The sequence below is a fragment of the Danio rerio genome, chromosome 2 (genome assembly GCF_052040795.2).
Source record: "Danio rerio strain M-AB ecotype USA chromosome 2, GRCz13ab, whole genome shotgun sequence".
NCBI classification, from domain to species: domain Eukaryota; kingdom Metazoa; phylum Chordata; class Actinopteri; order Cypriniformes; family Danionidae; genus Danio; species Danio rerio.
In genome coordinates this window covers 26,497,184-26,509,884 of record NC_141022.1, presented here as the reverse complement: position 1 = coordinate 26,509,884, position 12,701 = coordinate 26,497,184, and the positions used below count along the sequence as shown (strand labels likewise).

At 35.2% G+C, this 12,701-nt stretch overlaps 1 protein-coding gene across 3 annotated transcripts in view; it reads right to left on the bottom strand.

Moving 5' to 3' along the window:
* The window catches only part of csnk1g2a (casein kinase 1, gamma 2a), a 35,880-nt gene that overhangs the window by 9,104 nt on the left and 14,075 nt on the right, over nucleotides 1–12,701 (bottom strand). For all 3 annotated transcript variants that reach the window (XM_087239463.1, XM_087239464.1, NM_001024379.1), the window contains 7 exon segments: nucleotides 10,678–10,747; nucleotides 7,467–7,615; nucleotides 7,143–7,377; nucleotides 5,913–5,998; nucleotides 2,543–2,627; nucleotides 2,285–2,430; nucleotides 23–106 (listed from right to left, as the gene is read on the bottom strand). In XM_087239463.1, coding sequence (XP_087095589.1) covers nucleotides 23–106; nucleotides 2,285–2,430; nucleotides 2,543–2,627; nucleotides 5,913–5,998; nucleotides 7,143–7,377; nucleotides 7,467–7,615; nucleotides 10,678–10,747 — 855 coding nt within the window.

Here is a 12,701-nt window from a genome sequence, read left to right as displayed (position 1 = left end):
CGTGTAAAGCCTAGTATCTCACCTGGTTTTTGGTCTGTGGTTGTGCTTTGTCTCTGTTGCTGGGCTGCAGTGGTGTGTCACTAGGCATGGGTCCTATTGGAGTCGGCTGTTCAAACACAGAGAGAACCAAACATTAGGGCTGTGGGATAGGGTATATGCAGAAGTATGCAAAAGGACTTGTAATTTTGCAGTAACCTGGGTCAAACGCTTCCGGTGAACTGCATGCAGTAACAAAATCTGCATGTTTAAGGTCTGTTTAATTTACAAATCAACGATCTTCACTGCCTGACTGATATACAATATAAATTGGGTCTCAGTCTCTACAAGAAGCACTGCATTAAATTACATTTCTTCTCGCCATGTCTTTAAAATATGAACATTTATTTTATCCTAGTATTTTCATAAAGTTCCTGCTGATCCTGATGGGCTTGTGTGTGTAAACGACTTTTTAAACTCGTTTTACGCGCCAACAACTAAATGAAAGCTGAAGTCTACTTAACGGATCATATTTTATTTACATTACAGTATCTATGCCATATAAAATTTTTAAAAAGTCACATGAACCATTCATCGGAAGTTAATCAGTATGGAAAGAAACACTAGCTGTGCATATACCCTATTAATTGAAATTTTATCAAAATCGTAATTTGAACATGCGTGATTTCTAAATCGCCTTACAGCATGAGTTATAATGCAGCAAGCCTTAACAGAGTACGAGAACAGGAAACTGAGCTTAATGACAAATAGCCTGCAAAAACAGGGATGATTAGATCAGCACAGGAGGACTTGGTGCCAAAAAAATGGGGTTAATTTGGATATAGAAAGGCTGATTTAATTTGTAAGACCTGTCAGTCACATATTGCGTCTAAAAGTGTATGAAAAGCATGTGGTGCTTCGCTTCCTTCAGCATTTACACAGCATTTTGCGCTCGCGGCCTGTCATTACTAGGTGACCATCAACCATTTTCTCAGGAGGAAGACAAACTAACAAAACATTCAAAACAAGATTTATTCATGAAGAAAAGGAAAAAGCACTGGGTGTTTGGGTGTTATGCGTTTGTCTGAGGTAATTAGCTGATCTGTCAGTTCTTGTTGCGTGACTCCTGGTACGTTTGTAGCAAAAAAAGTTTATATGTTTTCAACCAGTAGCCTGGAATACATGCCTGGATTTAGCCTGGAATAGTCGTCGTAGTATTCATCATCGTAGTATTAGTAGTAATAGTAGTGTTAGTATTAGTTGTCATAGTGTTCATCATTGTATTATTATTATTAGTAGTAGTAGTATTAGTAATAGCAGTAATAGTAGTAGTTGTCGTAGTAGTTATTGTTGTAGTATTAGTAGTAGTTGTAGTAGTCATAGTAGTATTAGTAGTAATAGTAGTATTAGTAGTAGTTGTCGTAGTAGTAATCGCCTAAATAGTACAAGTAGTAATAGTAGTAGTAGTTGTCGTAGTGGTCATCCTCGTAGTATTAGTAGTAGTCGACATAGTAATAGTAGTCGTCATAGTAGTCACAGTATTATTAGTAGTAGTTGTTGAAGTAGTTATTGTCGTAGTAGTAGTAGTAGTCTTCATAGTATAAGTAGTAGTATTAGTAATAGCTGTCGTAGTAGTTATCATCATAGTATTATTATTATTACTAGTGTTAGTAGTAGTAGTCATAGTAGTAGTAGTTGTCAAAGTAGTAAACGTCGTAGTAGTAGTAGTAGTAGTAGTAGTAGTAGTAGTAGTAGTAGTCATACCTCGGAAATAACAAACTTGTGTGCCCAAAAGACAAGATATGTGAACGGCCTATTTTATGGCAGCGTCACTAAGAGGGTATAATCTATACATGGCAAAAAAATCCGTGGACATGTAGAAGTACACGTGACCATTTCTGATGTGTAGACAAGCAGAACATCGAAGTCTTCCTTGAGTTTGACGACACACCCACACACAGTGGTCTATTTTTTTGTTTTGCCATAGGTCTGTTCTAGAGACACTTTGTTAAACCTTTACTTGGTGATTTTAATTAGTTTTGCCTTATGTCTTTTTTAGAGACATGTTACAGGTTTTTAATAAAGATCTAATTGAATTTCTTTAGAAATATGTTTCAGATTCACACTGTAAAACATCTGTGCGTGTCAATATCGTGATTAAAACCGAAATCGCAAAGTTGTTCAAGAAAATCGTGAGGTTTTTTTTTTGTTTTTTTTGCCTATATCGCACATCCCTACCCAACATTCATGTTTTGTGTGTATTAATCGCATACAAGTGGTAAATGGTAAGACATCCAAACAGACTTACCAGTGGCTTGCCGACCCAGTCATATTCATAGTCGAAAACATAGCCGTTTCTGTCGAAGAGGTCTGTAAAGAGTTTTCTCAAGTATTCATAATCCGGTCTTTCAAAGAAATCCAGTCTCCGCACGTAGCGTAGGTAGGTGGCCATTTCTTTTGAGAGAAATGTCAAATTAAGATCATGGACACACAAAAAAATAGGTATATGGCCATAAATTTATGTATATTTTAAAAAAAAAAAAAGAAAAAAAAAGGGTTAGCTTACCAGGGAAACTCTCACAGAGCACTTCTATAGGGGTTGCCCTTTTGGTGTCTCCGATTTTCTGATATCGCTCCTTCAACGTGTCAGCCTTAATAAAAAAATAAAAAAACAGCACAGAACAAAAAGATAAGACAGGGTTTTTCTTACATAAAAGTATTACAAGGACACCACCTCCACCTTTTGACAAAAATCAGGTGAGCAGTCATGACTACCGACAGACCCCTGGTGATGCTCAAACACTGGTCATGCATTTATTTACTCTTAAAGTACACGTAAAATCAAAACCATATTGATTTTGTTAGCTCACATTGATAGTTTTGTGGTGAACAATACGTCTGTGCATGCCATTAAAAAAAAGTTTGCCCTTGCAATCTAAAATTGAAATCTAAAAATGCACTTCCTGTTAGTTTTCAGTTAAATTCTCAGATTAGGTAATGGGGCGTGGTTAACATACTTAAACTGTCAGTTTAAGTCAGTCACAGCTTCCGTTTCATGCAGACTTCAATGTTAGCCTTTTTTAAAATAAGATGTTTTACTTAATAAGATTAGCAGTTTAAGGCAAAATGTATTTGTTTCAAGTAACAAAAATGTCATGATCAGCACATCACCTCAGCTTCATTTTGAGCCAGGAAAATCTATGTAAGAATATTTGAAAAATTAGATAGTTTTATATTGTAATAGCACTTTTTTACAGCCTTTTTCTGCATGTATTTCTGGAATATAACAATCTAGATTTCAAAAATAAATCTATACAGCGAAGGATGCAATGTTAAATTTGATTTTCCAAAAATACGATGCACACAAAAATTAAATGTCAACAATGGGTGTAGCATTTATTAATTGTATACAGCATGATTAAACATTCAGGAAAAGTGTTTTTATAAACAAATGTTTTAAAATCGTGATTAAAATCGAAATCGCATTTTGTGTAACTGCACACATCAGCCAAAAGTGAGCGACCACAGCATTTACAGAATTCAATTTACTTTGAAAACATATTTGGCAAAAATTAATATGCTAGTACATTTAAATAACTTTTTTGACATAAAAGAATGTCTAATCTGTAATTTGATGCCTTTTGGAGATTTTTCTATCTCTCTTTGGCTTCTTTATGCACAATAATACATTTTTATCTGGGGTGCCCAAATTCTTTTTTTTTTTTTTTACAGCAAATTAACCCAAAATCATGCTGCAAATACTCCACAAATTAAGAAAATCTGCAACAAAATCAGTTGTTTTAGGCCACAAAAAAATAGAAACAAGTCCTGTGAAATCCTGGAGGGACTGGCTATGTTTCCATCCAAAGACGCTAATAAATCTCATGCGTAAAACTGTAATAAATCATTTGCAAATAAAATAGTCACTTATTCAAATATCAAAAACATATTATATTACTTGCGTCACAAAAGATGACAACAATTGAACATGCTGTGACTTTGAGGTGTAAGACCGCTCTTTAGAAGTGCAGAAAAGCAAAAAAATAAAAAATAAAAAAAATAAATAAAAAAAAACGTATATATTTGTATTATGTACTATGTACTATGTGTATGCTAGATTTTATTCTGCAAATGTGTTTATCATAGTTTATATGAATTTAATAAACAAAAAGTTGTGCGCATACGCTTTTTTATGAGCATTTTCGAAATGTAGGGGCAGCTTAATGTGCATTAAAACAGCTAAATGTAAACATAGTCAAAGTTGGTTCTTTAAAAAAATTCTTTAAACCTAGAATGGTCTTTTCAGCACATGTGAATAAACAATCAAGTCTCATCAGTTTGAAAATTGACAAATGACATCTCCCAACATTAAGGCTGACTGCACAGAGTTTGTTTGTAGAATATAGATCCCACTCTGTTTGCAATACAGGACTGTATAATTGGCGTTGTGCAAATTTTGAGGTCTGCTGATAATGCCTCGGATGTAGCGGAGCTGTTGTTGAAAGAAATTAGGAAGCATTCATTTTTTTATTTTTTTGTTTCAACTGAGATTACTTTTACTTTTTGAATTTCCAAGAAGGACAGAAGTGTATTTGTTATAATTTGCTTAAATCCACTTTGAGATTTTGTAAACGGGCTTCAGTGTGTAGTCAAACAGGCTAAATGAGTCTGGGTTTTCGTTCATGCACAGTAAGGAAATAAGGATAATATGTTGGATTTCCTTTAATGGTCTATCAGCCATTCAGACCTTTCAACAACAAAAAGATATACAAATACTGCATGTTTTTATTAATTTTATATTTTCTTTAATTCAATTTAATTTATTTTAATGTGAGTCTATTCTCCCTTTAGGCTATGAATCAGATAAAGTTGCAAACAAACACATTTTGATCTCTTTTTTTGGTCTTCTAAATAGGTCAGCTTATCAAGCCTATATGGATATTGCTTTTTCTGCTGACTTTTTATGATAGTGACAGATAGTGGGGCTTGTCAATGTTTCAGACATTAGCTAAGCGAGATAAGACTCGGACCAGAAGGATAGAATCACAACAAAGTCAAAAAAGCAAACCGAATGGAGAGAAAACTACAACCAAAGATTTGTCCTTATTTGGAGCACAATAAAACAATGCATTCATCTCTCATAATCTGCTCTTTACAAGGTTGTTCACCCAAAAAAGAAAAAAATATTATTAATTGCTCATCTTTATGTTGTTCCAATGCCCGAGACCTTCATTCATCTTCTGAACACAAATTAAGATACATTAGATTAAATCCCGGAGCTCTCTCATCCTCCATACACAACAAAAGGAGTCCAGAAAAGAAACCAAAAACATTGTCAATATATCCTTTGTGGTTAAACTGTAATCATACGAAGCTCCAAGAACACCAATGGCACCAAAAAAAAAAAAAAAGAAAAAACTGTGAAAAAGCTCCAAGAACATTTTTACAGTAAAGAAAAAAAAAACGTAAAAATGACTGTCAATGTTTTCTCTTTCATGTCAGGTCAGGGGGCACACTTACTACAGGCAATATGACGTATTGCCATTAGAAACAGCAGTGCAATGCATAAGCATCATATTGTAGTAGCAAACGCACAGCCTGACCTGACATGGACATCGGCGAACAAAGTTAGTTGGTGAACTTCCATTATTTACAATAAATTACACTGAATTACAATAAATTGTTTTTTGGCTGAGAGAGCTTTAAGATTTCACCTAAAATATCTTAATTTGTGTTCCACATACGAGCAAAAGACTAATTAATAAAAAATTTTGGGTGAACTGACCTTTTCATATATTTAAAGAAACCCAAATGTAAAACAAAGCACAAATTTTGAAAATGTTTAAATTGCACAGATAATAATCTCAGCTTCTACAGCTCAAAATGCATAAAGCCAGCAAATCTAGTCATTTCTTGCACTCCCCCGACTACAATACCTTTAAGCCTTGCCAAGGCAGACTGCCTCGTAGGAAGTACATAAACATATGACCTAGCGCCTCCAAATCATCCCGCCTGCTTTGCTCTGCAAGACAAAAAGACAAGAAAAGTGGAATGTGCTGGTTATACACAAATCTGTCTTTAATCAGACAAGAGTATTAACTCGCTTCGCCAAGTATTAATCCAAATGCAAAATCCTGAGATAAAGAGCACCTGCATCTTAGCAGTGTGTTAAAATTAAATCAAATTTTAATGACCAAGCATGCAATGATGTCACTAGCAGCTAAGCTAAGTTAAACATTAGTCTTTTCCCCCCTATCAAATTCTAAAAACACTTCCTAACAGTGGTGTAATGGATCACAAATCTCACGGTTCGTGTATAAATTTATGCATGTATAAATGTAAAGGACCCAAAACGTATAAATCTAACATTATAATTTGAACAATTCATATTTATTTTTAGTCATTTCCAATAAATGGTTCAGCTATTCATTCATAAAACGTCATTGCTAGAAGCGTAATTTTTGACTAATTATTCAGTGACACTTTTGATGACTGGTTACATTTTGATGGTTGGCTAAATAATGTAATTGCTGCCTACAACTTTCATTTTTGAGCGTCAAATTAAATGATGTTGATTTTAATCTTTACCATAAACATCAGTGATTCTTTCTAAACTATAAACCGTTATAAACCTGTTTGTAACTTCATAACTCAAAAGACTAAAGACTCGATCTCTACCTTGATTTTTACAATTTCAGATATGAATGCAGCGACTGGAAGGATTAATAAACATATGCAAATCACCATCATTTATAATTTATGTTGCGTGGGTGTTGAGATCCTGATCATTTAATGATTCATCATGCAGCTCACACTGAATGCATTAATGCAGGCTAAACAAGTAGTGACAGAAAACACCTTTAATATCCTAAGAAACCTAGCACATCCCAAATAACCTACCACAACTTCTTCAGTCATCATTATATTTTACAGAAAAAGCCTAAATGCTTTTATACATATGATTTGAAATTACGCTAGAGGTGATCTCTCTGCGATCGTTACAAATTTAGGATTTATCTACAAGTTTAAAAAAAATGTTTTAGCCTAATCTGCGGGCCACGTGTGTTCCAAACCGTGGGCTGTTATCTGTGATCAACCATAATCCATTACACCGCTACTTACTAAACCCTGATTGTTCGAATATGTCCAGTTTCCATGGCTCTTACCCTTCCCCAGGTGTGTGTTGATGCTCATGTAGCGAGCCGTCCCTGTTAAACTCTTGTGCTCCCTGTAAGGGATGTGTTTTTTGGTCTCGGGGTCGATGTATTCTTTGGCAAGTCCAAAGTCGATGATGTGGATTGTATGCTGCCTCTTGGTCCCCGGTCGGCCCACCAAGAAGTTTTCAGGCTTAACATCCCTGTAGATCAGACTTCTTGTGTGCACAAACTCCATCCGTGTGATCTGTAAAAGAGGTTTATTAGAGGCCATGTTAGAATGAACAGTTTGATTTCTTTTTCTTTTTTTAGTGTATGAACTGTATATGAACTGACCAGCTGAATGGCTATCATGAGGACGGTCTTAAGTGAAAAGGTTCTGTCGCAGAGGTCAAAAAGGTCCTCTAGACTGGGTCCCAGCAGCTCCAGCACCATGGCATTATATTTCCCACAAGGCCCGAAATAGTAGACCTGAGGAACACCCTCTGAACACACATGCAAATGCGACTATTAGACAAAAAAACATCTGTAATGCAAAGGCAGGCTGGCAATAGTGTACTCAAGATTATCAGAAAACTAGATAACATTTTTATGTAGCACACAGCAGTCTTTTTAAGAAAAAAGTAAGTAAAAGACATTAATGGAGTTCAATCCATACTTATGTGCACAAAAAAAAAGTGTGTGCATGTGTATGATAGGAATTATAAACCAACAGATTATCAACTCTTGAGAGGGCCAGGAAATAGAGTATATAAATACCTGCTAACATTTTTATTATTTCAAATATTTTAATGTGCTTTGGATTGAGCAAGAAAATGTATAACAGATCACACCAGTACATTACTTTCAGGAAGAAAAGATAAATGAAAACCATTTGTGATTTAACCCACAGCAGCAACGTTTGTGAGTTTGACTCATTTAGGTTAATTAGCTCTTTTAAACTGTCCACTTATAATTTAATTGGTTTACATTACTAGTTTGAAATTGAAGATTTCAAGGTCATGTAAAGATCGTCTGGTTGATGTGCGCTAGCATTACTAAGATGATGAATGAATGATAAATGAATAGAATGATATAGAGGGTTGCTAAGTATTAACCACTGCTTGCACATTACTGGGATGTTTAAACACACTGATAACAATGTTGCAAGCTTGTTTTAGGAGGAGGAGAAGGAGAAGAAGAAGAAAAAGAAGAAGAAGAAGAAAGGAGTAGGAGGAGACGAGGAAGAAGAAGAAAAAGAAGAAATAATAATGGCTTAAGACATAACTGGATACACAGCATTTTATATCCTAGTTCACAACAATGGTTGTTTTGTCAAAATGATTGCTCCTTAAAAAAAGGCCTCATTGAGCCACTTTAAACCAAATAAATTATTATTTAATAACAACATAGCAATAACTTCAAAGACATATTATTAAAAACAAATTGTGGAAAAAGTCAGTAGAAACTTATTTTATCAATATTGTCAGCAAGCACTAATGTTGTCTTGAGACAGTGGATTAGAAAGAACCTTAAGAACAAGCACAGAGATTCCACACAAATAGATTCACACTGCAACTTAAGCACAGAGGACTGAGTAAATATGAAAGATTACAGTGTGATGTTTTTTATAAAGCTCTTCTCATTAAATATGCATAGTAGAATAAAAAAAGAGTTTGTGGCCTTAAAGTTGGTAACAGAGCTTTGATAGAGCAGTAAGAGACGCAATGCTTCAACCAGGAACCATAATATGTATGGCTTGTTTCCACCAAGCAGTATGGTTCGGTACAGTACAATATAGAACGCATTTTTTTATGTTCCCACTGTCAGAAGTACTACTTCAGTAGTAGCAAACTGAACTATACCACTTTTTGGGAGCCTTACCAAATGGATGGAGCTAGACTCTCTTTTAGATGGAGATAGACACTATTGCTTTACTGAAAATCATCACTTGGACATGAAGAAAAAAAATAAATTAAAATATTTAATAAAAACACAGTTTGACAACTTTAAAAGAACCATTTTTAAATACACAGCCCAAATAACACCATACCACAATGATCACTTTACAATAAACCATGCACAGACAAATCTTGTCTCTTTTTGTGACGAACAATCACATACCAACCAAGAACAGGATCTGATGTCAGTTCCTCACTCTTGAGGGCCGTTCACATGTTGTGGTTAAAAACGTCGATTTTGCACATCTTTATATGATATATTGAACTTGAGCATTCCATGACATGGTATGTAAATGGCACTTGGCCCATACAGCGTTCTTCTTCAAGCAAGAATGATATTAAAAAACTTTTTTTTAAAAACTTTTCCCAAGTAAGGGTACTATTGGCAGTGAAAACACGAGCCTGATCAGGTTGACCCATATCAAATTGTACTAGTGGTCTCTTGCTATAAAGTGATTTACCTCTTGCTGCCTTGCAGTTTTGCAAAAATTTGGGCAATTTGATGTTTGTTTTTTTTTATTTTAATTTTTTTTTTTACAGCGCATTGTGTTCTGAGTCCTGATTGACTATAGACCAATATCAATCAAGTACAGAATGTGCTCAACTTGCTGTCCACAGAAAGACCATCGTAAAGAGGGTCACACACAGGATGCACAGCACCATGCATTTTAGAAATGTAAACACGGGTTTATATCAAGGTTCCCACCGGTACCACAAGTCGGCGGCTGTCTGCAGTGCCCAGCTACAACTCGGGGCACTGTTCATATTTCTGCCGCGCCACAGAGCACCATCTGAATACTTTAATTTTAAATAACATGCAAATATGCGCCTCAAGTGTGTGTTACCTCCAACTGTCATGTGTGCGGCGCATCAGCTGAGCGACCCCCTTAAAAATTGAGTGTGCTTTAGTTTTGTGAATCAATGATTGCTGAAAAAAACATCCACCAACATTATCCGCAAAAGAGCTTTATGAACATTCTGCTGACAGCAACGTATGTTTGTGGCTGACAACAAATTTTGATCTTTGACTTCATTCTGTAAACGACTTATTTTTCTATGAAAGTTTTAACTTTGACAGTGTTTAAGCGAGAGAAGTGTGAAAATTTTAAAGCGTGTCTGAGAAAAGTGTATAAAGTGTGTAGTGAGGGGTTTTACAGCCTTAAAACATAAAAGTTGTAAAAAATAAGGAGGACTACTTCACAGATTTCACATATTACTGGCTATTTTTAGAACATAACTCCTGCCAATAATGATGGACCAATGTACTTTAAGTGAACTGTAATGCACGCTTAGAGGTATTAATGACATGTTCTGTTCTGTTTATGAACTTAAAAAACAGTGTTAATGTGTTTTACTACTTTAAATATCTGCAAATCTGATAAGAAGTTGTGTGTAGGTGGAGAATCAATGTGCAGGAACCACAGCGCATGCTGATTAAATTGGTCCTATGCGCTGAAAAGAGGATGTGGACAGGATGGGCTAAAAGCAACACACAGTTGCAAGTAGGATGTGGACAGCATAAGCTCTACAACAAAAAAGTGGTCCAAGAACCACTTTGGACCAACATGTGGTGCAAAATAAAGGGAAAAGAACAGCTTTTTGCTTACCTGCATTTCCCAACTGCTTGTAAAACCTGTATTCGAGATGGAGTTGGGGTGCTCTTGATTTGATTGGCTCCTATGAAAATGGACAACGACAAAAACTTTAGTTTTGGGCGATCCTCTTAAATTACAATAAAGCTTTTCAAACACTTCAATAACCTGGGTTACTGTCGTTCAAAACTTCCCTTCTAACAGAGTAAACAAACACTTCACATCTGCAATTTACAAGTGTGATTAGGAAATCTTACTATAGAGTGAAAGTTCAAGTTGTTAACGCCACATTGTAGTGATAAATACCTACAGTGTAAAACTACTGTTAGATACAGTGCTTAGCAACAGACAATCACATCTAATATTAAATGCTTTGAATAATAACAGAAAAGTTATTTATAGTATATAAACGTTTGTTGCAGGGTTCACATTTAAGGAAACATGTCAAAGCAACAGAAAACACATCAACTGCAGTGATGGAGAAACCATTTTAATCATACTTTTATACTCTAAAAAAAAATGTCTTCAAGAAAGAAAAAAAAACGTATAAAATGAGGATGGACAAAGCTAGAGCTTTAATGAAAGCCGATCACATGCTCTGATCAATCAACACAAATTCTGCATACATGTGAAATATCAGCTTATGAATACCCAGGATTAATTATAAAACTCCAACTAAATATAAAATCCAGGATATACAGAGTTTGTATTTAACCAGAGTTTTAATTAACCTTGGATTAACTATAACAAGTGTGAGAAGTCTTAGTTATTTTTTTAACATTGATTTAGCTAAGCATGAAAGCAATAAACAACAGACAAATAAATGGAGTGGCACCAGGTTTTGGGTTACAAATATTTCTTTAAAATCAACTGAATTAGGCTAAAAATGCTTCACATTAGAAACATTTTGCTGTCATTGTGAAAGTAGGAATGAAAACCACACAGAAGTCACTTTTAAACAAAAGCTTTATGTTGATGAACCTGTAGTCGTCCCTAAAGGTCCCATGACATTAACATATAATAGATGTTAGTATTAGTATTGTTAGTTTTGAAGATATCTATAAGCTAATGTGCACCAAAACAGTGACAAAATTCACATTTAGAAGATATCAAACATATAAACATGTAAAGCTTGTTGTTCGTCACATCCGCTTAAATGGATCATCGGTTTTATTCACAGCCTCATACTTCAGTTTCTCATCAAATCTTGACCAATCAAATGCTCTCTAGTATGTGATATGCCCCGCCCCATTCAAGGTGCTTGATCTCATCCCCTTTCACTGGAGAGCTTTGAGAAAAACTAAAGGTTATTGGCTGTTTTTAAAGGGGAGGGGCTAGACTATGTCCCGCCCTCTCTTTATATTTTTGTTTGGGATTACATCAAATATCGAATAAAAATGCACATTTCACAGCACTTTAGAGACCTTTCATGCTCACGGCAATCTAACTGAAATGTAAAGCAACCACTGGCAGTTCAGTGATGTTTAGGGGCATCAAAATGTAACATCAAGGTCCCCCTACAATCACAAAACAGCATGAAAACAAATCTTAACATTTTAAATTAATGTATGCCATAATCTACTACATGCTTTTGAAAATCCAGCATTTTGTTGATCATGTTATGCGCTACATGTCACAGTTGTAAACATGTCAGATTTCTTGTACTATGAGGGGATGTGCCACCACGGCAGCTTTGTTTCCAGACAGGCACACAAATAAAATGGCACACAGAAATGCAGAATTCATCCATTAGATGAAGACTGCAAGCAAAACTCTTGAAGCATTTTTAATGTTGTGTGCTATAATAATAATAATAATAATAATTTGAAATATTTATATAGCGTATTTCTAGACACTCAAAGCGCTTTACACATTGTGGGGAATCTCCTCATTCACCACTAGTGTGCAGCATCCACCTGGATCACACGACAGCAGGCATATTGCACCAGATCGTACACCAGCTGATTGGTGGAGAAGAGACGAAGAGTGATGAAGCTAATTATGATATGGGGATGGTTAGGAGGTCTTGATGGACAGAG